General features: G+C 47.0%; 6 protein-coding genes across 13 annotated transcripts in view; 1 reads left to right on the forward strand and 5 right to left on the reverse strand.

The window, feature by feature from the left end:
• Positions 1-6,337, reverse strand: part of rps6ka3b (ribosomal protein S6 kinase, polypeptide 3b) — a 29,021-nt gene extending 22,684 nt beyond the window's left edge. Inside the window, exons 1-2 of the mRNA XM_028432334.1 lie at positions 5,863-6,337; positions 1,259-1,318 (exon numbers count right to left, since the gene is read on the reverse strand). Of these exons, the coding sequence (XP_028288135.1) occupies positions 1,259-1,318; positions 5,863-5,925 (123 nt within the window). The 5' untranslated portion in view covers positions 5,926-6,337. The remainder of the gene's footprint in view (positions 1-1,258; positions 1,319-5,862) is intronic.
• Positions 1-26,289, reverse strand: part of LOC114452823 (NLR family CARD domain-containing protein 3-like) — a 1,046,161-nt gene that overhangs the window by 217,738 nt on the left and 802,134 nt on the right. The gene's annotated exons all lie outside the window — the stretch shown is intronic.
• On the reverse strand, positions 7,818-13,353 carry pdha1b (pyruvate dehydrogenase E1 subunit alpha 1b). 5 transcript variants are annotated; one of them, XM_028432374.1, is made up of 13 exons: positions 13,195-13,353; positions 12,232-12,252; positions 11,625-11,750; positions 10,845-10,910; positions 10,356-10,529; positions 10,158-10,284; positions 9,990-10,081; positions 9,815-9,907; positions 9,533-9,688; positions 9,174-9,245; positions 8,903-8,970; positions 8,675-8,783; positions 7,818-8,584 (listed from the first exon to the last, which is right to left on the reverse strand). In XM_028432374.1, exons 1-13 carry the CDS (start codon positions 13,252-13,254, stop codon positions 8,420-8,422), a joined length of 1,329 nt encoding a protein of 442 aa, XP_028288175.1. In that variant the 5' UTR covers positions 13,255-13,353; the 3' UTR covers positions 7,818-8,419. The 5 variants fall into 5 exon arrangements, with proteins under 5 accessions (XP_028288175.1, XP_028288173.1, XP_028288174.1 ...); XM_028432372.1 differs by having other exon boundaries at positions 11,562-11,750; XM_028432373.1 differs by lacking the exon at positions 12,232-12,252 and having other exon boundaries at positions 11,562-11,750.
• Positions 13,710-18,924, reverse strand: acot9.1 (acyl-CoA thioesterase 9, tandem duplicate 1). 2 transcript variants are annotated; one of them, XM_028432378.1, is made up of 16 exons: positions 18,198-18,924; positions 17,573-17,667; positions 17,152-17,178; positions 16,637-16,682; positions 16,382-16,552; positions 16,259-16,296; positions 16,092-16,175; positions 15,903-16,006; positions 15,751-15,824; positions 15,520-15,587; positions 15,307-15,418; positions 15,065-15,155; positions 14,639-14,724; positions 14,470-14,557; positions 14,238-14,388; positions 13,710-14,157 (listed from the first exon to the last, which is right to left on the reverse strand). In XM_028432378.1, the coding sequence occupies exons 1-16, from the start codon at positions 18,209-18,211 to the stop codon at positions 14,102-14,104; spliced, it is 1,305 nt and encodes a 434-aa protein (XP_028288179.1). In that variant the 5' UTR covers positions 18,212-18,924; the 3' UTR covers positions 13,710-14,101. The 2 variants fall into 2 exon arrangements, with proteins under 2 accessions (XP_028288179.1, XP_028288180.1); XM_028432379.1 differs by lacking the exon at positions 17,152-17,178.
• Positions 19,054-21,377, forward strand: LOC114452881 (diamine acetyltransferase 1-like). Its single transcript, XM_028432409.1, has 6 exons — positions 19,054-19,323; positions 20,274-20,325; positions 20,414-20,494; positions 20,622-20,723; positions 20,798-20,838; positions 20,925-21,377. Exons 1-6 carry the CDS (start codon positions 19,261-19,263, stop codon positions 21,099-21,101), a joined length of 516 nt encoding a protein of 171 aa, XP_028288210.1. The 5' UTR covers positions 19,054-19,260; the 3' UTR covers positions 21,102-21,377.
• On the reverse strand, positions 21,447-26,098 carry apoob (apolipoprotein O, b). 2 transcript variants are annotated; one of them, XM_028432395.1, is made up of 9 exons: positions 26,037-26,098; positions 25,569-25,688; positions 24,660-24,782; positions 24,378-24,410; positions 24,110-24,164; positions 23,761-23,856; positions 23,054-23,145; positions 22,257-22,346; positions 21,447-22,170 (listed from the first exon to the last, which is right to left on the reverse strand). In XM_028432395.1, exons 1-9 carry the CDS (start codon positions 26,052-26,054, stop codon positions 22,126-22,128), a joined length of 672 nt encoding a protein of 223 aa, XP_028288196.1. In that variant the 5' UTR covers positions 26,055-26,098; the 3' UTR covers positions 21,447-22,125. The 2 variants fall into 2 exon arrangements, with proteins under 2 accessions (XP_028288196.1, XP_028288197.1); XM_028432396.1 differs by having other exon boundaries at positions 25,916-26,037.

Raw genomic sequence — 26,289 nt, forward strand, 5'->3', positions numbered from 1 at the left:
TTTTTCTTTTGTCCGCTCCATCTCATTTGAATCAGCGTTATCGAACCGTTAACAAACGTTTTGATTTTCCTTTCTAATACTATGGGATGATTACATCTGGTCGTGACAGTAAACAGTAAATGCAAAAACATGCTGCTACAAAATAAAGACACAGTGCACAGCATCCTGATGTAAATGTTTCCATTAATATTCAAATGTCAGCCCCACATCGCCTCCTCTGGGTCTGGTTTGATAAACCAGAGGTGACAAATCTATCAGTCAACATTTAATGGGATTCTGAGTTCAATCTGTCCGACATATCATCTGATCAGCCGCTTCCACCGTGACCAGAAAAAGGAGAATTCCAGGCAGACGTGTGGAGGTGAGGCTGAGTCATCCAGCAGCTCTGACTCTGACTGGAAGCAACCACTTCTCTGACTCTGAGTGACGCCGGTGTCAGCGGCTCCGTCCTCCTGACAGGAGCTCAGCACACACACACCTCTCAATTTAGTCTCTGTGTGGTCATTTTCATCCGATAGTGCTAATTTTTTAACATAATGGACTAAACTATGAACAATTTGTGTCTCTTGGTGGATGTTTTCTAACATTTTGGGTCCAGTAGAGGTCAGATTGAGTCTCCTTGTGGGTGGTTTCTACAGTTTTGCATTCATTTTGTAGCATCTTAGTATTTTTGTGATGCATTTGAACATCTTTGTGGGTGTGTTGCTCTCATTTTTTTTTTGGATTTCATCTGTACATACAGGCCTGTGCTCCATCCATCTACAGCTACTCAAAACTGGGCCACAGGAAAATGAAGGCAGGTTTACCTCAGCAGCGAATAATCCCAAATTAATTCCTGGAATGTGATGAGCATCAGAGATAAGTGATGGTATCGAGCCGTGCACAGAATGTGAGGGAGGATTTCTTCGCTTCCAGATGACTCACAACTTTAATAGTGAGCAACATTGTACTGCACTTTCATACTAGCAATTATCCTGCAGGAGTGGGCGTCAGTTTTCTGAAACAGCAGATAAATCATCAAAGGGCAGAACTCTGCTTTGTGCAAATGTAACCATCACACACACACACACAAGGTCGCACACGTGTCGGCGTACAAATGACTGGAGAGGCTGTTTACGCATCAATACCAGCCAGCAGATCTCACTGCTGCCCGTCTGTTTACAGCCGAAGCACACTGAATGTCAGGGAAGACTAACGGAAAGCTGCAAACACCGTCTGGAGTCTGTGTGTGAGCATCAAGAACAGCAGCTGGACTTACAGTGCAGAGAGGCAGGGCGTCATCTTCACCCACCAGGTCCTCCGGATCGTGATGTGCATCCTGTAATCACACACAGAGAGGTTATGCATTAACACACACACACACACACACACACACACCTGTGGTGATAAGGTAATTAGAACCTGCAGGCGGTGGTAATAAGTCACCACAGCAAGTCAGCACATGTTCACCTGAGGAGCAGCCCAGTAACAGCTCCACATTCCTGTACGCAGAGAGGATACGGCTAGGAGGCTAACTGCTAACTCTGTGTACTGATTGTGTGATGAGTTTATTTTATATATGTTTTGTGTGTGGCACTGCATGTTTTAATGTGATATTTATATATGCGTTCCATCTTTCTACACTACATAAGTGAATTCATTTATTGACACAATATTTTTGATCAAACCGCCCGGTGTGTGGACCAAACTGGAAGTATCGGTAGCTTCCGGTTTACGTCTGGTTCTGTCACGGGCCATTTCCGCCACTGGGCGGGAGCCATGCCAGGTTTTTCCCATGATGCTTTGGGACTTGTGGACTATTTGAACACCTGCATGTCTCGTCCACTTTGCCAGATCATCTTTGTGGATTTCCCGAGTGTTCCAGCACTCTCTTGGATCACTCTCCCGGGTGTTACCCTATTGGACCTTGGTTTTGGATTACGGTACTCGTTTGCCCCTTGTCGGTACCTTTGCCCTGTCGGACTGACTCCCTGGTTTGGACTGTGTTTTGGATTCGGCCTCTCTCTGTGTTGGATTGGTTTGGACTGGTGGTGAGTCTGTCTCTTCCCTCGCCTGTACCTCGTCATTCTGTTACCGAATCTCTGCCTGGACTACGTCCCTGCTCCGGTCGAGCCCTCTGCACTGTTGCCCAGTTGGATCGCCTTCTGTGTACCGATCTTGTTTCCTCTACTCGCTGTTCGTCTGAACTGCTCTGTGTACCGCTCCTGGGGTCACCTCCCCAGTGCCGCAGCTCTGTGAGGAGATCCACCCGACAGTCTTCTTTATAACTTGTGCGGCCACGTTCTTTGTTTTGCTTTCATTTGGTTTTACTGATATTTCAGAGGTGATTCAGTGAGTAGGCGTCTTTTATTTTGAAAGGCCGTTACATCGTCACCTCCCAGCTGCCTGCTGTGACGGAGGAATCTGACAAAAGTCCAAATTAAAAGTCTGCAGACAGACTCGGTATGAGATCTATCAGCGCCAAACTCAGCCAAAAGGGAAAAAAAACAAACAGATACAGCAGATATGAATTAGCATTACGTAAGGCAGATTAGCGGCCTGTCTGCTTCCCTGCTGGAACAGCAGCTGTGATTCAGACACTGATAGCATACCACTGCGTGACCAAAACAATAATAACAATAAGAGCTATTATGGTGGTTATTTACTTGGCCGGTAAGTGCGACGATGTCAGGGGGGGGACGAGCCTGTAATCTCACTGCAGGTTGAAAGATGGAGAGTGAAGGGAGGGTGGAGGAGACAGACAGCAGACGGAGAGAGTGATGGATTAAAAGAGGAACAAAGGTGACTGAGAGGACAGAGCTGCTGCAGGAGGTGAACACGTTAGGAGCCGCACCTCGAACTAAACATGTATTTGTTCATATTTTGGCAAATGCTCAGATTAAAAACTGACTGACGTACTGACACTGTCTGGATTACTGCACAGCAGTTATTCTTGTTAAACTTAAATAGATTTTGTGACACATGGTGCGTTCAAGGACGATCAGAAAATTAAAAGCTGATGATCTTTCCTGTGTTTCTGACTGAATGTATTCCCAGCTTGAGTCCCCCAGAAGAACAGGGCCCTGTTTTACAGGAGCAGTCCCTCTACTAGAGGACCAGTCTCGGACTGGGAGATAACAAAAAGCCTCCCTTCAGAGGATGCAGGCTCCCTGAGCAACCAGAGGATCTTTAAAAACCATGGATGGAGCAGACTGAGAGATTTTCCAACCAATCAGCGCTCACTGAAGTCCAGGCTTTGTACATGGGTAATGTGAGATCGTTGCCCTTCTGCTGCATCGGCAGACACATTTGCTCCACCCCACTCTGGACCCTGCAGAACACCACCCCTCACACATCGGTTTCTGATCATCTTTCCTCCTGTATCCACCTGTGATCTACTGATGGATCTGCATAATGATCACAGACCACTGCAGCCACACCTGGTATTAATAAGCAGTATTGTTAGCTCCCAGCTAGCAGCTCTGTAATCAGATATGTAAAAAAAAATGCAGTGCTGGCAGAGCTGCCAACAAACACAGTGCATCCCAGGTCAGGGGAAGGGATGAAGGGATGCTGCTGCTTCCCATTTCTCCTGGGTGGAGGTGGGTGGAGGGGGAGTCTGTTTTATTTCTGAGTCATGCACACAACACTGAGTGGACTTTGACCCTTATCCTCCCCTCCTGTCCTCCTTATCAACCTCAGAGTGAGAGGTGGGGCCACAGAATCCACAATCCCCAGCAGGTCAAATAAAGCCGTAATGTTTGCAGTTGTGTTTCTGTTGCTCAGCTCACAAAGGTTTGCACTGAACAGGAACACATCACTTCTCTGCTCATTCTCCCTCACACTGAAACAAGACGATCAATCACAGCGACCAGAACAAACTATGAGCAAAACAAATGAGCAAAAACAGACATTTATGAGACGTTAAAAACACACTCAGAACACAAAGTCCAGAGGAGGGAGGCTGTGACGCCACAAAAACGAACAAAATGGATTCACTAAAGGAGCAACCTCACTTCCTGACAGTAACCGTGAGAACAAAACGTCCGGTTACATCCGACATCTGAAGCGTGGCGGCGGGACGTGTTGTTATTCTGCGTCTTTTTATGTGAGCATTCATTTTCTCTGTCATAAATGACACGAAACTTCACTCCGGGAACTTATAATTTACCATCCTTCATTATTCTCTGACTATTTATACACAAAGAGCCGATAATGGAAACAATCATTAACTGCAGCCGTGCAGGAGGATAATTAAATGTTTCCATTTCCATCCAGCTCGTCTGATTCATCTGCAGCCATCTTCACACACACACACACACATCTTTGTGTTTCCTCTGTGTCTTTGTGTGAGTGCACAGAGATCTTATCTGCAGGGCAAAAGTCCTACAGAAGCTTCTCAACGTCCCTTCACACTCCTTTGTGTGTGTGTGTGTGTGTTTATTGTCATGTGCTGGCCTGGAAAAAAGCCGGTACGACAGCTTGTATTCAGCTATGAAACACATCGCTGCACGCCAACACACTGAGCGGTGTAATGTGGGGAGGGGTCAAAGGTCAGCGAGACAGAAGGGGAGATGCTGGCTGCAGTGACACGACACGTTTCTGTGTGTGTGAATCAGGTTTATTATTCACAATCTGCCTACAGAGCAACACACACACACACAGACACACACAGACACACAGACTTCCCCATGCAGGCCTTGTGACACCTCACACAGGAAGTGGACGCAGATGTAAGCTCTTCCTGATTCACGCAGTGGCTCCGCCTCCTGCTCTTTATCAAAATTCATAAACTTGTAAGAAGAAAGAACTGGACACACACACACACACACACACACACACACACAGGGGCTGTTTGTGTTTCAATCTCAGCTTTGGAAACACTTTGCTGATTTGCATGTTACGTTTCACACGGTAAAAAATAAAGTCAAATCAAAACCACAACAAGGGTTCACACACTGACCTCTGTGTGTGTGTGTGTGTGTGTGTGTGTGTGTGTGTGTGTGTGTGTGTGTGTGTGTAAGACTGGATTGACACCTTAACCTTCACCTGTGGTGTCCTTTAAGGCTCAGTCTGGCTTTAAAACCACAGTCGGGTCGCCTTGTCACATTTTTTTTGGCGTCTTTTAATGAATTCCTCCGCCTGCAGGGCGTCACCGGACGTTTCTACAATCTGACCTGGCGTCAGTGTGATTCTCTGCAGCGCTGCTAGTGATTGATTTCTGACTTCATTGATATATTTTTTGGAAGATTTGTGGCACCAACACTGATCTCATCATCGCATGTTTTACATTCCTGAGGAGACGTTTGGATTCGTCGTGTCTCTTTGTTGACATCTTATTGATCCATTCATTTGACATCTGTGCACATCTGTGTCACTGTGTGGTCACTATAATAAGTAAGTCAAGTATTCTACCACGTCTTTAATTTTTAGACTTTACATATCGGTTACACTTTTTGTGTGTCCTACAGCACCAGGTTAATGCCTCTGTGTCTTCAGTGTGGCTGTTCTGGAGTGTTTTAGTTCATGTTTCTGATGTCTGTAGTCTGATTTTGGGGGTTTGACGCTGGCTGCTGTTAATAACAATATAAAACAGTCGCTTTTCACTATTTTAAGACATTTATAAACCATCGATCTTACAGTCACTGAGGTCGTATTCACCTGGTCAAAGGTGTCCCATCTCTGAGGTGACCCCTGCCTCTGCGCATGCGCAGCGCGTCCTGTAGTACTCGTGTTTGTGTCTTCGTGTTGTGTTGAGTTCTCAGGTGTGTGTGTGTGTGTGTGTGGTTCCTGCAGTCACCGAGCTGTCACTCACTCACTCCCGGTCTGTGGTGTGTGTGTGTGTGTGTGTGTGTGTGTGTGTTATGGGGGGTCGGGTCTCACCTCTCCGGCCGTCCGCCCCACCGGCACCTTCTGCCAGGGGTCCGCCAGCTGAGCCAGCGGCATCTCTCCCTCCGACTTTTCTCCTTCTTTTTATCCCGCCGCGGTCCTTCCTCCCTCGGTCGACACTTTCTGTCCAGCCGCCCTGTCCCCTCCTCCTCTTCCTCCTCTTCCTCTTCTTCTTCTGTTTATTCCGTGTTAAAATGTTCTAAGCTAGTTCTTCCGTCTCTCTGTCGGCTGGAACCGAACCGACCGACCAACCGACCGAGCGAGCGGAGACGAGCGAACACGGGCTAATTCCGGATCTGTTGTGGCGCCGAGCCCGCCCCTTCCTCCGGGGAGACGAACATGAGAGGAGGCAGCGAGGAGGAGGAAGAGGAGGAAGAGGAGGAGGAGGAGGACGCCCTTTTTCGGAAACTGATTGACTTGTGTCTGATAGTTTCTCTCTCTCTCTCTCTCTCTCTCTCTCTCTCTCACTTCCGTTGTTACCCAATATGGCGGCCGGTGTCGGCTTACCTGTCCGTCAGAGCTCTGCGTCACGCCTGCGTCACGGCAGGAGGCGGTTTATGAGAAAAGTTTGTCCACGCTGCTGCTTCATGAATAAACACACACGGACTCACAATGAAGCACAAACTGTTTCACTCTGATCTAAACACGGACACACACACACACACACACACACGTGTTAATGAACAACAAACAGTCCTGTGCGACGTCAGAGACTCACAATGACCCCAAAAACACAACACAAAGAGAAGAGAGAAAACACAAAACTACCACAAAGGGACAAACAAAGAGGCTTAATGACCACAAAAGATCAACAAAAAGCTCAAAGAGGGAAACATGACAACAAAACACCCACAAACAGACACACACTGACTTCTAGACAACACTCAGAATGAGCACAAAAACACACAAACAAAACACAAAACTTATGAAATGGGTCAGATTGTTATCTCATAGTGCCACCTAGTGGTACAGATCGGAACATCTGAACCCAGTTTGGTCTGTGATCTGTGTAAATTTGAGGTCTGTCAGGTCTTTAGATTCACTTCAGTTAAACCATCGATGTAATGGAAGCTGCACAGACAGATGATCCACGGACAGATGATCCACGGACAGATGATCCACGGACAGATGATCCACGGACAGATGATCCACGGACAGATGATCCACGGACAGATGATCCACAGCTTTGACTAAGAACTGAAAGAAATCAAGGAACTAAAGATGAATTCAGTTTAAATGTTTACAAAGAAACAGAGCTGTGCTCTGACTGTTCCCTCTGACACATGTTCTCAGGGATCAGACTTCCTCTGAGGAACCATCTGATTCTGTCATCATCACAATAACTGAGAAGTCAGTGTGGTATATTTACACACACACACACACACTGTGTAATAATAATAATAAGTAATAATAAGCATTGCTAGGCAACCGAGATTCAAACAGGCCGGCTCCTCCCTGCAACTTGAACTGTGTGTGTGTGTGTGAGGCCTTAGTGAAAAGTGTTTTGAGCTGTGTCTGTGTGTTCTGAGAACATATACAACGTATCAAGACTAAACCACACTGTCACCATTATTTAATGAGGTTATAAAACATTATCTATATCTATCTTTATAGAGACTATTTAAATAAAGTCTGTTTACCACTTCAGCATTGGGGTGATGCAGGTTAGAAGGACCTCATGGTGGTTCTAGGTAAAACCACGTTTTTCTCTTTCAGTCCAGAATCCAGACAGCTGGTGTATCACACACTTCAAGCAAATATTTAAACAGTTACACACACTGTAACAGGCGAGAGAGGTCAGACCGACCTCGTGGCGGTTCTACTGTTAACACAGCTGTTTGCAATCGCACAGGAAATGATAAACCACTCACTTTAAAGCATTTATTTTACAGTCACACACACAGTAAAGCTTCATAGATCTCTTAACGGCCAGCTTCAGAGCAGGCCCAGAAAACTAGTGTAGTGCGTCTATGTACCAGCACAGGAGGAGACTGCAGAACATCACGTCTCACTGTGGATCCAGGCACAGTATCTGTTTTTAAAACTGTAAAAAAAATAATAATGAAAAGCCCATAGATGAGCAGCTTATTGCACTCATGTGACAAACTGAATGTTTTCTGCCTTTAAAATATAAATATATATAAATATATGTATCACTGAGTAAAGAGGAGTCGATGATGAGCGTCTGGGACGTTGAAGAATGACACGACCACATGGGCAGTGCAGGAAAGAACGTCTCAGAACAACTTTCTAAACGTTACAACAGTTCAAACACTGAAGAGGAAACAGTGTGGAGCAGGTGGAGCAGGTGGAGCTCTGTGCGTGTTTTGGACCTGTGAAGTTCATACAGTGACTCTGGAGAACGGCTCGTCTCAGAACAAACATACAGACACAATAATCTCTCTATATAAAACTATAAATAAATAACACTGGCAGATAAAAGGGTTAAGGTGCACAACACTGGGCTCTGATGTGGTGTCAGTGCAGAGTCTGGACTCTACGTTTGAAGGTTGGAGTGCGTCATTGTGTTTGGGGGGGGGGGTGGTTGAGTCTAGCTGACGGACTTGAGCTTGGACCATGGGTGCGTCCCGCGGACCTCCAGCGGCGGGTTGTTGTAGAAGATGTGGTTGCACAGCTCGTCCAGCGGAGGCTCTGGGTCAGACGTAGCGAACTGAGCCGCCTCCTCCACCTGCTTACGGATGTCCACGTCGATTTCCTGCCAGGAGAAAAGAAAAGAGAAGATTCACTTTCTGAAGGAGAGAAGAGAAGGTCGTCGCCGTTGTTGCTCTCAGGCCGCGGCACTCGCCTTTAACTCCTCTGCGGACGCCATGTTGTTGCCGAGCATGCGCTCCTTCAGCATGGAGATGGGGTCGTTCTTAGTGCGGACCTCCTGGATCTCCTCACGGGTGCGGTAGCTGCATCAGAGCACACAAACAAACATCCCTGGAATCAATTCGATAATGACACAAGAAACTGAAAATAATCCCTCTCCTCTCTGCTCTTGGATTACACCAACAGATTAAAGATGACTCACCTGACCCCTGGGTCACTCATGCTGTGTCCATGGTAACGGTAGGTCTGCAGTTCCATTATAATGGGACCCTGAAACACACAGCGGGGTTCAGTGCATCATTACTGGATTATTTATCCAGGCTCGGGACCAGCACAGCTTGACCCCTGTGGCTGGATTAGAGCATTCACAGGCAATGAGGGACTTCACGTATTTTACAGCTTTCACCGTTTAAGGGTTAAATTGATGTGATAGATTTTCATCTCCATGTGATGAAACGAACATTTCGCCTCACCTTTCCAGCTCTGCAGTGATCTGCAGCAAACTGTGCGGCCTCTCTGACACACAGGACGTCCATCCCGTCCACCTGCAGGAGACGGGACGAAGAGGACAAACTGATGAATGGAGGAGAATCAACATGGAGGCCGTTTCTGTGACAGCAATAATATTTTGTCTGCAGTATCATACATGAGCATCAGACTACTGAATGAATGCTCACACCTGCAACTGCCAGGACGGGCCGTGGGCCTGCTCCTGTTATAGTCTTGGTCCATACAGGCCAGCTGCAGCGTACGGTCGGTCAACACGCTGCAGCTGCTGCCTAAGGCCACCATGTGTGCAAAGGACATGACACCAGCTCAGAACGGGGCTCACCCTGATTCCTGGTATGAAGTCGCCCCTCTTGTAGTAGTCTGTGCTGGCTGCAGCCCTCTCCACAGACGTCCCCATGCCGTACTTGTTGTTCTCACAGATGAAGATACACGGCAGCTTCCACAGAGCGGCCATGTTAAAGGTCTCAAAGATCTGGCCCTGATTGGTCAGAGGCAGATTTTTTGGACATTTGCAGGACTAGCTTTGAAAGTGTGTAATGTGTATACTGGAGGAGTAGTAGTAGTGGTGGTGGTGGTGGTGGTGGCGCCTCGGTGTGCAGCTCACCTGATTGGCTGCTCCGTCTCCGTAGAGCGTGACACACACCTGGTTGTTGCCTTGGTACTGACAGGCCAGAGCGATGCCTGCTCCCAGGGGAACCTGGACAGTTCACAGCTGTGTCACATATGTTGAACAGCTCTGACACTCTGATGTGAGTTGTGCTGATGTTTCCTGCATGTACCTGTGCGCCCACAATGCCGTTGCCTCCGTAGAAGTGCGGAGCGTACATGTGCATGGAGCCACCCTTTCCCTTGGCCACGCCGCCTTTACGACCTGAAGAGAAGAAAAACGTCAGGGTGGAACTCTGCATCGGGCTCGTATGGTCGCATCATACCACCCCCTTTATCACCTGTGAGCTCAGCCAGGATCTCTTTCATGGAGACGCCGCGGGTGTACGTGTATCCGTGGGCACGGTAGGCTGTGATCAGGTGGTCAGAGGGGTTGATGGCGGCCTCGATGCCCGCGGCACAAGCTTCCTGTAGCAGAAAACCAACTGTCAGCAACCGGCACGCGGACCATCCTGTAACCACACTGAGGGATACGGTACCTGTCCATCGTACAGGTGACAGAAGCCCCTGATGATCTTCTGCTTGTAGAGCTGGTCGGCTTTGAGCTCCATGCGCCTCACAGTCTGCATGGTGCGGTAGTACTGAAGGCCCTGCTCCCGGGTCAGCTCGGCCTTCACTGGAGGTCCGTCCTCCAGGCGGTGCAGGTCGCATTTCTACGGAGAAAAAAAAAACACACACATGATGGATCAAAACCGGAAAAGATGCTGGACAGTCAGAGATTAGGCAAAACTTAAGCTTTTCAGATCAGGGACAAACCTGCTGCTTGTACCCATCACAGCAGCCAGACAGCAGCCTATCATTTATTCACATCTGTCTGGCACACATGAAGTGATCTCTACGAAATCTGCTCTAGTAGTGAGAGCAGCTCAGGGGACATGATGAGACGGCCAACAAGAGCATGAGGGATGTTTCCCTTCCCAAGTGTGGATTTCACACATCAGGGAGCAGCTCTCTCTAATTCAACCCACCTTGATGTCAAAGGTCACCTGAGGCGTGAAGTCAGCGAAGGAGCGGGAGACGACGACCCTGGCACCCTGGAACACAAAATCACACACAAACAGGATTAATTAATACACACAAAACAGCAGCTTAAACACACACACACACACACACACACACAAGTCCTCCACAACTAGGCAGCACGAGGGCCGCCCTCCTCTTCACAGCAGGGGTCATCGGGAAGAGACGGGTTCAGAGGTCAGGTCAGAGTGGGAAAGGGAAATAATCAGAATAGAAAAGCAGCTAGAAGACAAGAGCAGGTAGATACTGTTCACTGAGCAGATACTGTGTAGGACTGAGGAACATTCCAGTCAATATAGCGACAGATTAATCAATCAAGTCCAAGCTAATGTCAGAAATGCACTTTCCAGGCATGACAGTTATTTCATATTTTGTTGTCTATAAGTTATAGGCAGCCTGACAAAACCACATTAATTCCTGAATTTACTGAAGTCAGAGTCATACCAGCAGAACAAGTGTTAGTTAAAGTCTTACAGTCTACAATCTTACTGATTCTGTTCACTTCCCAGATAAACCTTAACTGTGGCCCCTAAAACAAACTTTAGGAGGTCATTTCCTTTGGGTTTTTCCAGCCACAGTGTCATGCTTCATGCAGAAGCTCTGGTTAGGTTCCCCAGCCCAATTAGTGAGTGGACAGACACGGAGGATGCTACAAAAGTCCTTACTGGGCTGTCTAGCTGGTCGGCCTGGGCGCTAACTAACTCAGCAGCAGATGCTCTAGTACTGACTGGTGGTGGTGGAGGTGGTGTTGGTGGTGGTAGTGGTGGTGGTTTAGGTGGTTGCCGCTGGACCTGTGCCAAGGCAGGCGCCGCCGGTGACGTTAGATTGACGTACTCTGACAGATCAATCAGCAGCTGGAGAACACAGGAGCCAACCAATCAGACCAGAGCACAGCGCTGCCAGAGGGACTCTACAGAGGCTACAGGTGAGACACACATGATGACCAGGCAGGCTAGAAGGGGGAGAAACACACCGAGGGAAGATGGAGACCCACACCAGCCCAACAGTGCCTACATGGTGACGGTTATTTCAGGACCAGCACAGCATTTCATCACAGAAATGATCAGTCAGCAGAAAACACTGTGCCGGCGTGAAACTTAACAGACAGTGACTACAGAGAAGATGATGACTCTACTGGAAAATTAAGACTTTAAATGTTGATTCAGCAGCATTTTAAACAAAGACAACGACTGGAAAGAACAGATGTTTATACTGACTGCACTGCAGGTATGAGGGAAATCAGATCTATGGTTAAACGGCTGCACTTCAGGTCATCTCTGCAGAGGGAAGGAACAGCAGGGCGAGGCCTGCGGACAAACATCAGCAGCTTCTTACCTCCGACACTGTTTGGGCTCCCTATGGTTCAGGCGGAGGAGGGAGGGGGGAGAGGAGGGAGAGAAGCAAGAAATAAATAGGGATTGTTGTGTGTGTGATTGAAGAAGAGGGAGCAGGAGGAAGGGAGGAATGAAAGCTGCCAGAAAGACAACATGCTTCCCACAGATGCTCAGACATGCGAAGAAACAGATCATTCTCAGAATGATTTGACGCAGTGCCTGTAGGAACCTGCCGTCTCTGACACACCACAGCACAGACTCAGCATGCTGCTGCCAGCGCAGAGATGCACAGATATGTTTTTATTGGAACCAGAATCAGCTGTTTACACACCGGTTGGCACATGAGCACAAGAATTTAAAGAATTTTGCTGACGGGAACAATTTTGTTCAGGTATGTCTGCCAAAAACATGTTTCTGAGATCCTGAAATCACAAATAATTACCAAAAGAAACAGTCTGCCTGAATCACAGGACTTTTCTTACACTACATCCTTTGGATTGTGCTCGAGGGGATACGTGTTTCTGCGTGTTTTGGCGCAATAATAAGGTAAAACTGCCACATTTAAAACCAAATACGGATCAATAATGATCATATCCGTGCATCTGTAGCACTAAAAGCAATATTCTGGCAGAGGAAGACAAACCCTCACAGTCAAAGACACACACACAGAAAGTACTGAAAGAACAAATGAGAGCGGACCGTGAATGCACCGAGTTTCCGTCCACCCGTGCACAAAATGCATTTTATATTTAGTAATTCAATAATAAACGAGCACAAACACGCTAACTATCACCACAACATGCAAGCTGAAAAGCACGAGTTAACTTAGCTAAACGTGCTAACGTTAGCTTCTGCCCACAAGGTCAGCCCCATGCCAAACAAAATGAGGCTAGCTAGCGGTTAGCTTGAACCCCGTTTCGCACAGAAACAGCCTCCAGCGCCACAGGAGCCCAGAAGAACTCACCACATTCCTGCCAGTCATCCTACAAAGTGCGTTAGAGATAATGGCTAACATGGTTTTCATGCTACTGGACGGCGACCGAACTCCTGAGAGGATTAATAAACGGGGTTAGTTGGGTTGTCGCCGGTTGCTAATTCCGTGTTAGTGTCCGCCCAAGAAACATCGCCGGTGAGCAACGACGACGGACGCGAAGATTGGTTCCTACCAGGCTTTAAACAGGGCGCGGGGACTTAACAATTACACTCAAGGGAGGTAATTAATTAACAATTTAGATCTTTTAGCGATCTTTATTTTCAACAAAAGAAATTCTTTAAAAAAGTATAACATAAAGTTCTAGTTTCAGAACGTTTGTACGTACATTTATTAGGTTAATTAGCGTTTTATTTAACTTTAAATGTAAATAAAAACACAAAACCCATCTGCATGTTTTTGAATTGAGGCACCTGGACATAACATGACCTGGATGAATGTCAACATCCACAGACATCACAAGCAAAGACACAGGAACAACAGGAAAGTCCAGATAAATACATGTTTATTGCATATGAGTAAATACATGAGTTAAGGCCAGAAATATGACACCTTCATAATAAACCTCTTAATAAACAGAGGCTCCCATTCAACATAAAAAATATTGTGCATAAAGGCAAATATCGAATACAAAAATGTAACATGCTGTAGTGAAAGTAACCATGTGCAGTTTACTTCTTCTTCAGTCACACTTGGCTGTAAAGTCTGAATCTTTGAGTGAATAAAATATAAAAGAATATAAAAAGCTGTTGTTATGGTGATGTGTGAGTTAAGTAACAGCGATCAAACGTAACCCCCATGTAGGTTTGGTGAAGAAAATAAAGCATGATGTATAAAAAGGACTCTCGGGCAGCCCGATGGCTTTGGCAGATCTGAGCTCTCAGTGCTCCACAGTTTGGTTAAAGTGTCTCTTCCCGTCCAGGTACAGCATCGACTCTGGCCCAGACACAACACAAAGTTAAATTAAAGAGGATTGTAGAAAGACAGAGGGAAGGGTTATGTGTGCAGAGGCTCACCTCCGTACGTCTTAGGAACGATGTTGGGCACGTTGCAGTCTGAAGCGAAGGTATAGTGGAAGACGTTGGTCGTGTTGTGTTGACGAGTCAGCGGGTCGTACACCTCACTGTGAACTCTGACCTGGATGTACTTCCCCTGTGTGTAACACACCTGAAACACACAAAGACAGACACAAGCTGCTCAAAGAAACATCCGCCTCTTCGGCCACTAAATGAGTGAGCGCCCTCTGACCTGCGATGAGAGCAGCAGCAGAGAGCCGATCTCCACGGGTTTCTGGAACAGGATATCGTCCACAGCCACCAGACTCGGCCGGCATCCTCTGCAACACACAGGGGAACCAACAACGTTACACACGCTCCAGTTCTCTCCTTTAAATCCAGATTTTGTGTCTATATCTCACCCGTAGGAGCAGGCGTTGGCCCAGCCCAGCTCGTAGGCCTTTCTCATCAGAAAACCACCGAATATCCTGTTGAAGATGTTCCTCTCCTGCTCAGTCAATACACAGTCATAGAAAACATGATCAGACCCTTTTCTTCAGTTTCTTGTTCATTTTAATGCCTGGTACCACTAAAGATATATTACCCAAAGAATACGATGAGCTGATTACATAATACTGCCCACTCCAGCCAACTTAAGGATCTGGATCTGGGGTTGTTTCAGTAAGGGTGAATGAACCAGGTCAGGTACAGGGCTACTCTTGAAAACTACTCTTGAAGTCACTAAACTCTTAGGCGCCATTTTTGTTGTCATCATTAAATGTCTCCAAACAAATGTTCCTTTAGTTGTACCAGGCATCAGTCTCATAACTGCTGTTCCCTGTTCTCACCTGAGGGTGGCAGATCTCCAGTCCTTTCAGTTTAGCGTCTTCCATCCACACAGAGTTTGGAGGCAGAACTCTGCTGCGGAAACTGACGGTGCTGGAAAAGACGTCACATGCACATAAGAAGATCATTAAAACCTGTGTAATGATGTCACAACCTGAACAACACAGGACCCAAAGACAACAACGCAGCATGCAGCAACTTTTCAAACTACTTCAAAGTATTCTGAAGATTTGAACAGGCGTACTTTGTGTCCAGGGTGTTGAGGAACTGACTGTGCACGATCTTCCTCTCCTCATCTGTGGGAGCAACCTTTAGCAGCGACGCGGTGCTCAGCTCCACGCGCCGGGATTTATTGGCTGGAAACCGCAGACAGACAAAAATACAGGAATAAAAATCAGCGCACAGAGGCATGACGTGATTTATGATTCCTGAGTTCAGCTGTGTCACAGTCTCATACCTTCACCTTCCTGAAAGATCTTCTCCTCCTCTGGTCCTTCAAACGTCAGTGGATTTACAAACGCAGCCCTGAGACAGACCAGAAACCCAACAATGCACAAGCAATACATGTGAATAACCTGAGCTGATGGGAGCTCCTCATGGTGGGCACATATAAACACAAACCAGCCTGCAGACCAGCCATATACTGACTTTTTGTCATGTGACTGCTGGTCACCAGTCTCAGCCTCACCTCTTGTTCTCTGGGTCTCGGGCCACCATGACAAACGTAGCATCCAGGACCGGTGAGTAAGCTCCATTGATGTACTGCAGGAGGAGACAGTGTTTCTTTAACTGGCTGAGTGAGCACAGCGTTTGTATGAAGAGGCAGCTCTGTGTGCCTACCTGTGACATGTGCATCTTGGCTTCAATCGACGTCTTCCCCACCCATGTCACGTGACCAGTGAACTTTATGTCACAGTCAGGATAGACAATCTGCTGCCTCATGTCTGACACACACACAAAAAACACAGTGAAGCACAATCATAGACAACCAGTAGGCGTGACTGTTACCTGAACGTGAGAGTGTCTTACCGATCTTATCCACCAGGGCGGTGACAATGGACAGAGGAGACTTCTTTAGTGCCGGGTTGTAGGTATGAGAGTAAGATATGAGCACTGAGGAGACAGAGGAGGAGGACATGTTCAGGATGTGCAGAGTTTTCTGTTTAATCTGAACACCACACTGTCAGCTGTGATACCTGCTAAACTGTCCAAGTCCTCCAGGATTCGGCCAAACCTGAGAAGAGACGGAGAACTGTTAGGTGCACAAATCCCTTCCTGTCATCTCCACAGCGCAGTGCAGTGTCGGTCTCTGTGTTTACCTGACGGTGTTGTGGAACGTCAGGTACTTCTCTCTGAGCTGCGGCTCAGAGCCGAGCGGCAGGTGAACCTCCAGGTAGCTGTCCTTCATCCTCTTTGCTGGGAGGTCGCTTTGAGACTTGGCCAACATGGACGACAGCGACACACGCTCTTCCATGGCCTGCCGATGGTCACTGTGGACGAGATGACAGAGAATATCACTAAGCGTAGCAGTTGAAACTTTCACACAGCAGTCAGATGAAGAGACGGTCCAGTACCTCCAGTTTGTGGAAGCTCCCACGATGTCTCTCAGCCTGTTCCGCACTGAGAAACAAACAGAGAAACACTCAGATCTGAGCATCTGTATGTGTGTGTGTGAAAAGCAGTGTGAGCAGCAGAGATTTATGGCAGCATGTTTCAGACTTTTTCTGTCACAGTGACGTTTTACTTTAAACCTTTAAGCCTCTAGAAAGCAAAAAACCCAGCTGACACCTGATGTGGATGCAGATTAAATGTCTTCTAATAAATTACACACAGTGTACACAGCTCAATGAGGAATAAACAGGATGACATTATGAAAGCAAAAAAAATAAGCTCCATGCCAGAGAGGGAGGAGGACACTGCTGCAGGAAGGGATTAACTCAGGAGACGTCGCTGAGCACTAAATCCAAATCTACAAACAGAAAACAGATTCAGACGGAGGACACATGCAGGAGGAAGGAATTAGAGAAAATTAGATTGAAGAATTTTTTAGTAGTTTGGATAGTTATAATGTGACTTTTTACCAACACACCGTTTGACACGTGTAAAAGTGGATTTCCTGTAGAGAGACAAAAACTATTAAAAAACATTGAGTCAGAGGGCGACGGCGCACTCAAGAGGAGAACAGTGGAAACACGCTGCACCTCTACAGGAGCAACGTCATTTAATCTGGAGAGATGACGGACTCGGAGTTCCTCCGCTATACAAACAGCATTTTAAGCAGTCGTCTGATGGAGGCCTGGAAGAGAGGCCTCCTCACAGCAGTCCGTGGAGTCAGATTATGAACGGTCATTACAGAACTGTCTGTGTATTCAAGCGTTTAATAAAAGCTGAAAAAAATTCACATCATCACATATTTATTCCAGAACTCTGCTGTATAAACACAGCATGTTGTTAAATGGGGAGGGGGGGGGTCACTAATGTGAAACAGGAAGTGCGCTTGCTTTCATTACCTTCCACCATGTCCGGCGCCTTGCCCTGCTTCGACGGCCCCCCTGCACAGAACCCCCTCCTCGTCAGGGATGCAGCCGAGCGCAGCAACAGGAACCTGCGGCCCACATGAAAACAAACAGTTACCTCAGGCTCAATGTGAGAAAGCAAGGCGGTCATTACGACTGTTCACTGTATTCTTCTTTAGTATGAAATAGAAAGCAGAATGTCTGATGGTTCTGATGGTTCATATCAACCTGCCACCACTCAATAAATGTGTTGTTACTAACGACATGAAAAAACCTCTTTGGAAACAGAACAGAATTCTATTTATCAGTAACTGCTTTGTCCCACGATGACTTCACCTCTCTGTGGAAAAGTACATTTTCCCATTTGTGCCCTGTAAAGTCTGAGGACGACACACCCTGTGTTTATACACCCCACCCTGTGGACCTGGTGGACCGTTCCCTGGTGGAGCTGAATGATTCATTTGTGGAGCATTTTATTCATAATAGTGCTAATTATTATAAAACAACACACAGACAGATAAACAGGCTGCCTAGTATATTCCTATCACTCATTAACTGTCATATTAGCATGCTAACGGGTAACATGGTGGCTGTGGACCTTGTTTTTATTTACACTGACCTTGGTGAGAACATTTTGCTGTTCCGGATGACAGAGTCACGTCGTGACGGGCCCAAACGGAACGGAACGAGCTGAGGGAAATACAGATTTTCGCTTCAGGGTAGAGCAAAGCGGGCAAAGCAGCCAGGCAGTGAGAGGAGGGTCACTTCCGTGTTGTTGCGAATCCCCGCCCACTGCCTGATGACGCAGCACGTCCCGTGCGTAGCTTTCACAGGCTGAGGTCGAGCGGAAATGCGGAACTTCAGATCTGTTTCTGTCTCAGTTCGTGATGAGATGTTTTATTACGCACTCAAAGCCCCGAAACAAACGTCACCGCACAGACATTCCTATAAACTGTCCTATAAACGAGCCAATGGCTCATATAGCCATCTGCAATTAGCGACCAATCAGCGACCAATCAGAAAATAGAATTCCTTGTTGCCGGGTAAGGTCTGACTTTCAGCCGCGAGCACGGTCCGTGAACGCGCAGCGGATGTGAAGAAGTAACTAGTCTCTACCACAATAACAACAACAACCTTCCGTAAAGCTAGCTAACCCAGCTAACTCGGCTAACTCAGACGATATTCTCTCCATTCTAATCTGCGTGTTCTGACGTGTTCCAGCAGACACGCGACATATTTCTCAGATTAAATACTTTTATTGTCTTTTTTAGTAACTTTAAGCTCAAACTCAGCTTCTTCCGTCTCCATCAACAACAAAGATCTCCTGCCAGCGTGACGACGCTCCTCCTACGTGAGCATTCCTTGCGTCCTGATTGGACAAACGAAGGCTTTAAAGGACGACGCTCATTGGTCAGAAATCCGAGAAGCTGTGAGAACGGACCAATCGCGGCTCAGCGTCACCAGGGTATAAAAGCGTCCATGTAAACAAAGACACAGCATATTTGAGGCGGCAGCGACCCAGCCGAGGGCGACTCTGTGAATGTTCTTGTCTCGACAAACGCGTCCGGACCAGAGGCTGACTGTGGAGGCAAAGCCACTCCGAAGCGAATGAAGAAACACCTGATCTTCCACTTCACATACAGAGGACTTCTAACGAGAGGAAAAAAGAGTAAAAGAAGAAAATGGAATATAAATTACGGAAAGCGGAACCCCGTGACGTGCCTGATATATTACGACTGGTGAAGGTAGGCCCGGAAGACCAGAAGACACTCGACATTTTGTCAGTGACAGTCGCCGATAGATTAGACAGCTGCTGTTAAAAATAAAAACATGGTTGTTGAGAGTAAAAAAAAATAATAACATCGTTTACAGAGATATCGAACTGTTGGGGAATCTCCATCATACAAGGGGGGGGGCTTCAAAAAGCTCATAACTAAAAAATAATCTGCAGGCATTTTGATCTCAATCCAGACTTTTATGTTGTTATTCCAACGAGTCACAACATGTCTAATATGAACCGTGTTGTAACGCAGCGCCGCGGAACCGTCCCCGAGGCCCGGAGGACGAGCAAAGACACGATGTTTTGTCCCAACACGTCATTTATACGATGATATTTGATAAGTAGTCAACAAAATCTATCGAGGCTCCTGTTCAGGTAAACCGTTAGCCGCTTTAGCTAGTTTATCCATCAGTTAATGTTTATGACACTTAAGCTAACAGTCAGTTGTTAGCTGTTTATGCCTGTTTAGCTAACGGTACGCAGTTTATACCAGTTTAGCTAACGGTTAGCTAGCTTCGCCCGGCTCTGCCGTCAGTGACACCTTGATGCCGTGTTTTGATGGTTGACTTAAGAGGCAGGTGGGAAAATGTCCGGAGGAAGTCCCGCGCCGGGAAGCCTTTTGTTTACGACTTCCACTTCTCCTAATATGGGCAGTCTGCTGATCGAAGCCGACCCCGGTCCAGTGTCATCACAGTTGTGTAACTGCTGACCTCAAAACCGCACAAGTACACAATGACGTTTACAGTCAGTACCGTGAGAAACACAACACAGTGGAAGATGTTCACGGACCCTCTGAGGCCGGTGAATTAGAAATAGTTGAAACGTTTATAGCATCGTTAACGTGCCAGCTCACGTTCTGACATGAACCCATAAATGCATGTTGTTGTTAGGCACTAAATGTATGTGTTTTTGCAGGAACTTGCAAAATATGAAGAGATGGAGCATGGGGTGAAACTAACTGAGAAAGGTGAGACTTCAGTCGCTGCACGTTGGCACAACGCATCATCCCTCTTTGTTCCTTGTTTGCTTTAAAACGTGTGTACGTTTCCTTGCAGAACTTCTGGAAGACGGATTCGGCGACACCCCATTCTACCATTGCATCATTGCTGAAGTCCACGGAGGGAACAGCAGTGACGGTACAAAATGATAACACACGGCAGTTATCTGGTTAGGCGGGTTGCTGGATGAGCCTTTGTTTCCGGGATGGCTGTGCAGGGTGTGCATCGTGTTTGTGTGATTTAACGCCTCCATTTCTCGCCGCAGGGCCGAAGGTGGCGGGTTTTGCTATGTACTACTTCACGTATGACCCCTGGGTTGGCAAGCAGCTCTACCTGGAGGAGTTCTATGTGATGGACGAGTACAGAGGTAACAGCAGCTGCTGTTTCAGTCCACACGTCACTGCTGCACATTATTAACAAGCTTTTACCCGTCGTTTCTAGGGATGGGCATCGGGTCAGAGGTCCTGCGGTACCTCAGTGATGTGAGTATCAGGGCGTGGTTCTTGTTTTACAGGTAACCAGCCTTTTCCTTTAACTTTAACCCTGTGCGCTCTCGTCCCTCCCCCAGCTGGCGCTGAAGATGCGCTGCACCGGCATGCTGTTTGTGGTGGCCGAGAACAACGAGTCATCCATCCAGTTCTACAAGCGTCGTGGCGCCGACGATCTCTCTCAGGAGGAGGGCTGGCGGCTCTTCTGCTTCAACAAGGACAGGCTCATCAAGATGGCCACTCGTCCTGAGGAATGACAGGAGGTCCAGCCCGAGCTGAGGGGGGAGAGTCGGAAAGACCAGAGTCCAACCGGAGACCCGTCTGATCCGCCCCCCCAATGAGACAAAGGCTGATTGAATTTTAGTTCCGCTTCCTTGTGGCATTCGTGCACCGCAGTAGTGATTGTGTCGTAGCGTGCCCTTTGATTTTATTTTCTACTCACTGTGTTTCATTTGTGTTTGTTCTAACTTTTTATCAATGCTTTATCAGTATAGATCACTTACGTTTGCAATAAAGTAATAACTGATCACACATGTTGGTCTGATTGATCTGCACACTTTAACACACACACACACTTCTAATGAAGAGCCAACAGCAGCATGTTTGAAGAGTTAAATATCAGATTTAATTACACCCAGTGACATATCAGGCAGTTCATTTATTAATCGGATGGATCATTATTTGGCCCTCTACTGTAAAACCAGCATCACAACATGGAACGTACTCTCTCTCACACACACACACACACACACACACACCAGGAAAGACTGAATCACTGAGGAATGCTTTGTGGTTAGCCGCAGAATGCTAATAAGCTGCCCAGGGATTCTGTGAACTTGTAAAGTCAGTTGGTGTCAGGAGGAATGTGAGTTATCTGGCTCACCCTCTGCCAGCAGATCCTCCAGATTATTAATAACCAGCCTCGTTGATTCACTGTTGATTCACAAACAGCCCACGAATATTGAGCCTTAGAGTAAATTTAAAAAAATAATCATAAAGCAATCATTTCCTGTGTTTTGACAGTGACGTGGTGCTGATGGTGGAAGAGCTGAGGAGAGCGGAGCGAAGCTTGGAGAGGGCGGAGACTATTAAATGTTACAAGCTCATCCAGGAAACGGCGCGGTGGCTGCTGAGCTCCTTCAGTTATCATGTGATGAAATAAGTTAGTACTGTCACTACGTTATTGCAAAACAAGCCGCTCCAGAGCAGAAGCTGAGAGTGAGTAACCTACAGGAGTCATCGTACAGGGCTGTGTGTGTCTGTGTGTGTCTGTGTGTGTGTTCAGCTGCTCGTGTCGTCGCTTTCTGTTCGCTCTTTCTTCTCCGGCTGAACAAAACAAAAAGAAAAGTCAGCAGAGGCAAGGAGAGAAATGAAACGTAAAGACGGCAGCGGGACATTCAGTGACGTCTCACCTTCTTTTTCCCAAATGGAGGATCCTTCCACAGCGTTTCCATGGCAACCCGGCCCTGCTGAGTCCAGGTGTACGCCGAGTCTCGACTCATCTGGTTGAAAAACAGACAGAAAATATCAGATCCTCTTTTTTGTTTCAGCTCCCTGCAGGCTGTTAGCTTAGCTTTAGCACCACTACAGGACAAACCAGGGGCGACCAGATGTTCACATACATGTTCCAAGTCAGTGCAGCTGCAGCACAGCTGAGGTTTGATGTGTCTGAGCTTTTTGTGTGACATAAAAACTGATTCAGAAAGACACATCTTTAAATTCCTGAACTTGCAAAGTTCTTGAATGCACCCGCCCTGATGTGCATCTGTGTCAGGGTGTGTGTGTCTCTGCAGTCAAATAAAACGACCAGAGTGGAAAATTAGAAACACAATTCACAGCCTGAGCTTCCTGCACAGAAGCACGGCCCTTTCCTGAAGGAGCGGAGTCCCAGCACCGATAACCCGCCGCTGCCTGGAAACTAGAGCAGGCAGGCCCTGTGATGAGGTCACGCTGAGATTTTCCAGTTTCATTATTTTCCTGCACTGAACTGAAAGAGCCTCGCTGGTACCTGAAATAAAAGTAACTCCTGCAGAGGTGACTGCAGATGTTTCCTGAGCGCTGCAGAAATCTGACACAAACTAACACTGAAGTTTTTATCTCGATCAGGTGATGAAGAGTTTCCACTGACGTCGGCTAAACCTCGGAACCCCAACACACACCGGCTGCTCTGTGTGTGTGTGTGTGTCTGAAGTGCTGTAAAAACACTCACCTTTAACAAAGAGGCAGCCTGCTGAGGGTAAAACATGGAGGCGCTCAGTGCCATCAGTCCAACAGGAAAAACCAGGCGCTTCACCCTGGAGCCTGAAGCAGGGACAAAGACAGAAGGACAAGTCAACGTGAGGAAGAACCAACGTGAGCTTTTGTTCCACGCATCACTGCAGTCACGTTAATGGACCTGATGTCTGATCACGCAGACACACAGACAGACACACACACACAGACAGACACACACACACACAGACAGACACACACACAGACAGACACACACACACACAGACAGACACACACACACACAGACAGACACACACACACAGACAGACACACACAGACGGACACACACACACAGACAGACACACACACACACAGACAGACACACACACACAGACAGACGTCCTGTGTTTCCTGCACACATGAACCTGACTTTTAGAATCATTTCCACAGATATTAGCATCATAAGATTCAGTGACGACACACACTCATTCATGAACTGCAGCAGGACCTCAGCTGTATTTAGTAACAGGCAGAAAATGATCATATTCTCAAACATTTCAAGGCCGCTTGGGACACAACACAGACACTTGCAACATAACTCATGACCCTCCTCCTCCTCCTCCGTCTCCTCTAAATATGAGACATTTCTGTCCTTATCAGCCCATCCCACACCTCTGACCTCATGAGTCTCTGAGGACAAGTTACCTTTGGCCAAGTAAAGTCCCAGGAAGCCGGAGAAACCCACCACGACCACACTGGGGTAGAGGTCAGGAGGGGGGTCACTGAGGAACCGGTACGCATCTGAGGGACAAAAAGACAGGAGGTCACAAGTCTGTCCTCTGTCTCCAACACCCAAGTCCCAGCAGAGAAAGAAGCATTTCAGCATTTTTTTTGAAAACTTGATTTTAAAATGTAAGAATTTAGTGTTTGTAAACCAATCGATCAGGCTGATGGATCAATAATCAAACTGCTGTTATGAGTCCATGGTTAAAATACAAATAAACAAAGGCTCCCTTGTGATGCTGTTTACACACAACACTGAGTGTGTCCTCACCTGTGACCGCTGATATGGACGTGTTGATGGTGGGCTCCAAAGTCCTGTACGCTCGCTGCGGTCCAAAGATCAGAGGGAGACAAAAACAGACATGTTAAAACACTCCTGGGCCACCTTCCTCTTCACACAGTGCAGAGAGGCTTCCTCTGCAGCCTGTGTCTTCGTCCACGTCCTCTCTCAAGCTTCTTACATACTCCATGACTAAATGTGTCAACAACTAATACTTCTGTAGAAGATTCAAGGTTTTGTGTGATTGACAGTCGCTCACCTCCACTTTGTTCAGTGCAGCTTGGCTGGTTTGCTGCAAAAAAACAAAAACACAAGACACACAGAGCCGATGAATATTAAGTGGATTTATAAAGCATTTTATGACCGACTAACTAACTACATGACAAACAGGGCTGTGGCGACCGACTGCTGAATCTGTAAAGTCTGCTGGACTCTGAGTGATGAGAGCCAGCGGAGTGTTACATCCTCAGGGTCAAAACAAAGAGCTGAAATTAGAGCTGTAAACAGACTTTCCAGCACAAACCGCAGCGTGGAAACAAACCTGACACTGGCTCGTGTACGGCTCCGCCCACTTCCTCAGCGACGCCACGCCCTCCTCCAGCGGCCCCGCCTCCGGCTCCGCACAGTGAGGCTCCGATTCAGGCCTGGTGTAGAGAGACGGCAGCTGCAACAAGACGCACAACATAAGCAGAGCTTCACAGAGCTCTGGGTTTCCATGTTTAAAGGACGACAGACATCAGACATCATGTCACAGTTCTTTCAGGTCTCTCTGTAGTTGTCATGTGTTGTTTTGTGTTCATGGGTCATTCTGTGTGTGTTTGTGGTTTAGTATCTGTTTATATTTGATGTGTGTTTTCAGTGACATTTGCATTGAATGTGATCCAAACACACTCACACACATACATGTGTACATGTAAACATGACCTTCTCTTCACTGGCTCCCAGTATTCTACACTCCTACATCCTCCTCCTCACCTACAAGGCTCTACATGGACTAGCTCCATGATCTCTGCTGGACCTGAAAGAACCGTATGTTCCTAACAGAACAGTCAGATCTCAGAGCGCAGCTTTACTTGTAGTTCCTAGGATTCATCACAGTAAGATGGGAGGATGAGCCTTTAGCTGTCAGGCACCACTACTATGGAACCTGCTACCAATCTGGGTCGGAGAGGCAGACACCGCCTCCACCTTTAAGACCAGACTGAAACCTTTCTGTTCAGTGAGGCGTATAACTCGTCTAAACTATTAGTGTGTAGAGAAGTCAGGTACAGATACAGGCACTTGTTGACATGGCCTCAGCCACAGGTAGAACAGGTGTCATAGTTTTTCCTGAAGGGGTTCAGGCTCTGGGTCTCTATTATAAAAAGAACTGTATGGATAAAATGGAATTGAACTGAATTAATGACGCTGCAGGAAAACATGTGTAGTCCACAGATGTTTATGAACCCACCTCATCGATGCTGAGACCCGGCTCTGCGCTCTTCTTCCTGCCCTCAGCGGAGGCAGCAGCAGCCAGCATGGAGCCGCTCAGCAGCCCCGTTAAGCCCGGAGCCCCGGCGCGCAGCGACACCTGGCGGAAGAACGCATCCATGTGTTTTACAGATGGAGCGATAAATGACTCCACACAGCAGAGTCAGTAACATTATTAAAACAATATTAAGCCACACACTCAGCACTATAGGGACACGTCAAAGCTTTTAACATGAGCTAATCCACATTACAGGCAGCCTGTCGCACAGAGCTGCTAGCAACAACAGCTAGCATCAAGCTAACCGTAGCTGCTGACTAACTGACTACCTCTTAGCTTTAGAGTTAAGGATGTAACGTTATGAAGATACTCTGAACACGATGCTGAGCACCGCCGAAGAAGCGTGGGTCATTTAACGTGACCAGGGATGGAGGAGGTGGAGATAGTTACCACTTTCACATATGACATTCCCGTTCAGCCGACTTTCGCTTTTCTACGGCAAGCCGCAGGAGTGCTGGGTAATACGAGCGCATGCGCGTTAAGAAGCAAAACAGGAAATAAAATAAAACATGAAATTCAGACAGATATAATAAAATAAGAGGATTATAAAGAAACATAATCAACATCAATTTTCTGTTGGATCAATTAAAAGTTATTTTTTTTACTGAAATGTTTGTTTCCATGAAGTATAATACGTTAAAAT

Source organism: Parambassis ranga, chromosome 20 (assembly GCF_900634625.1).
Source record: "Parambassis ranga chromosome 20, fParRan2.1, whole genome shotgun sequence".
NCBI lineage: Eukaryota > Metazoa > Chordata > Actinopteri > Ambassidae > Parambassis > Parambassis ranga.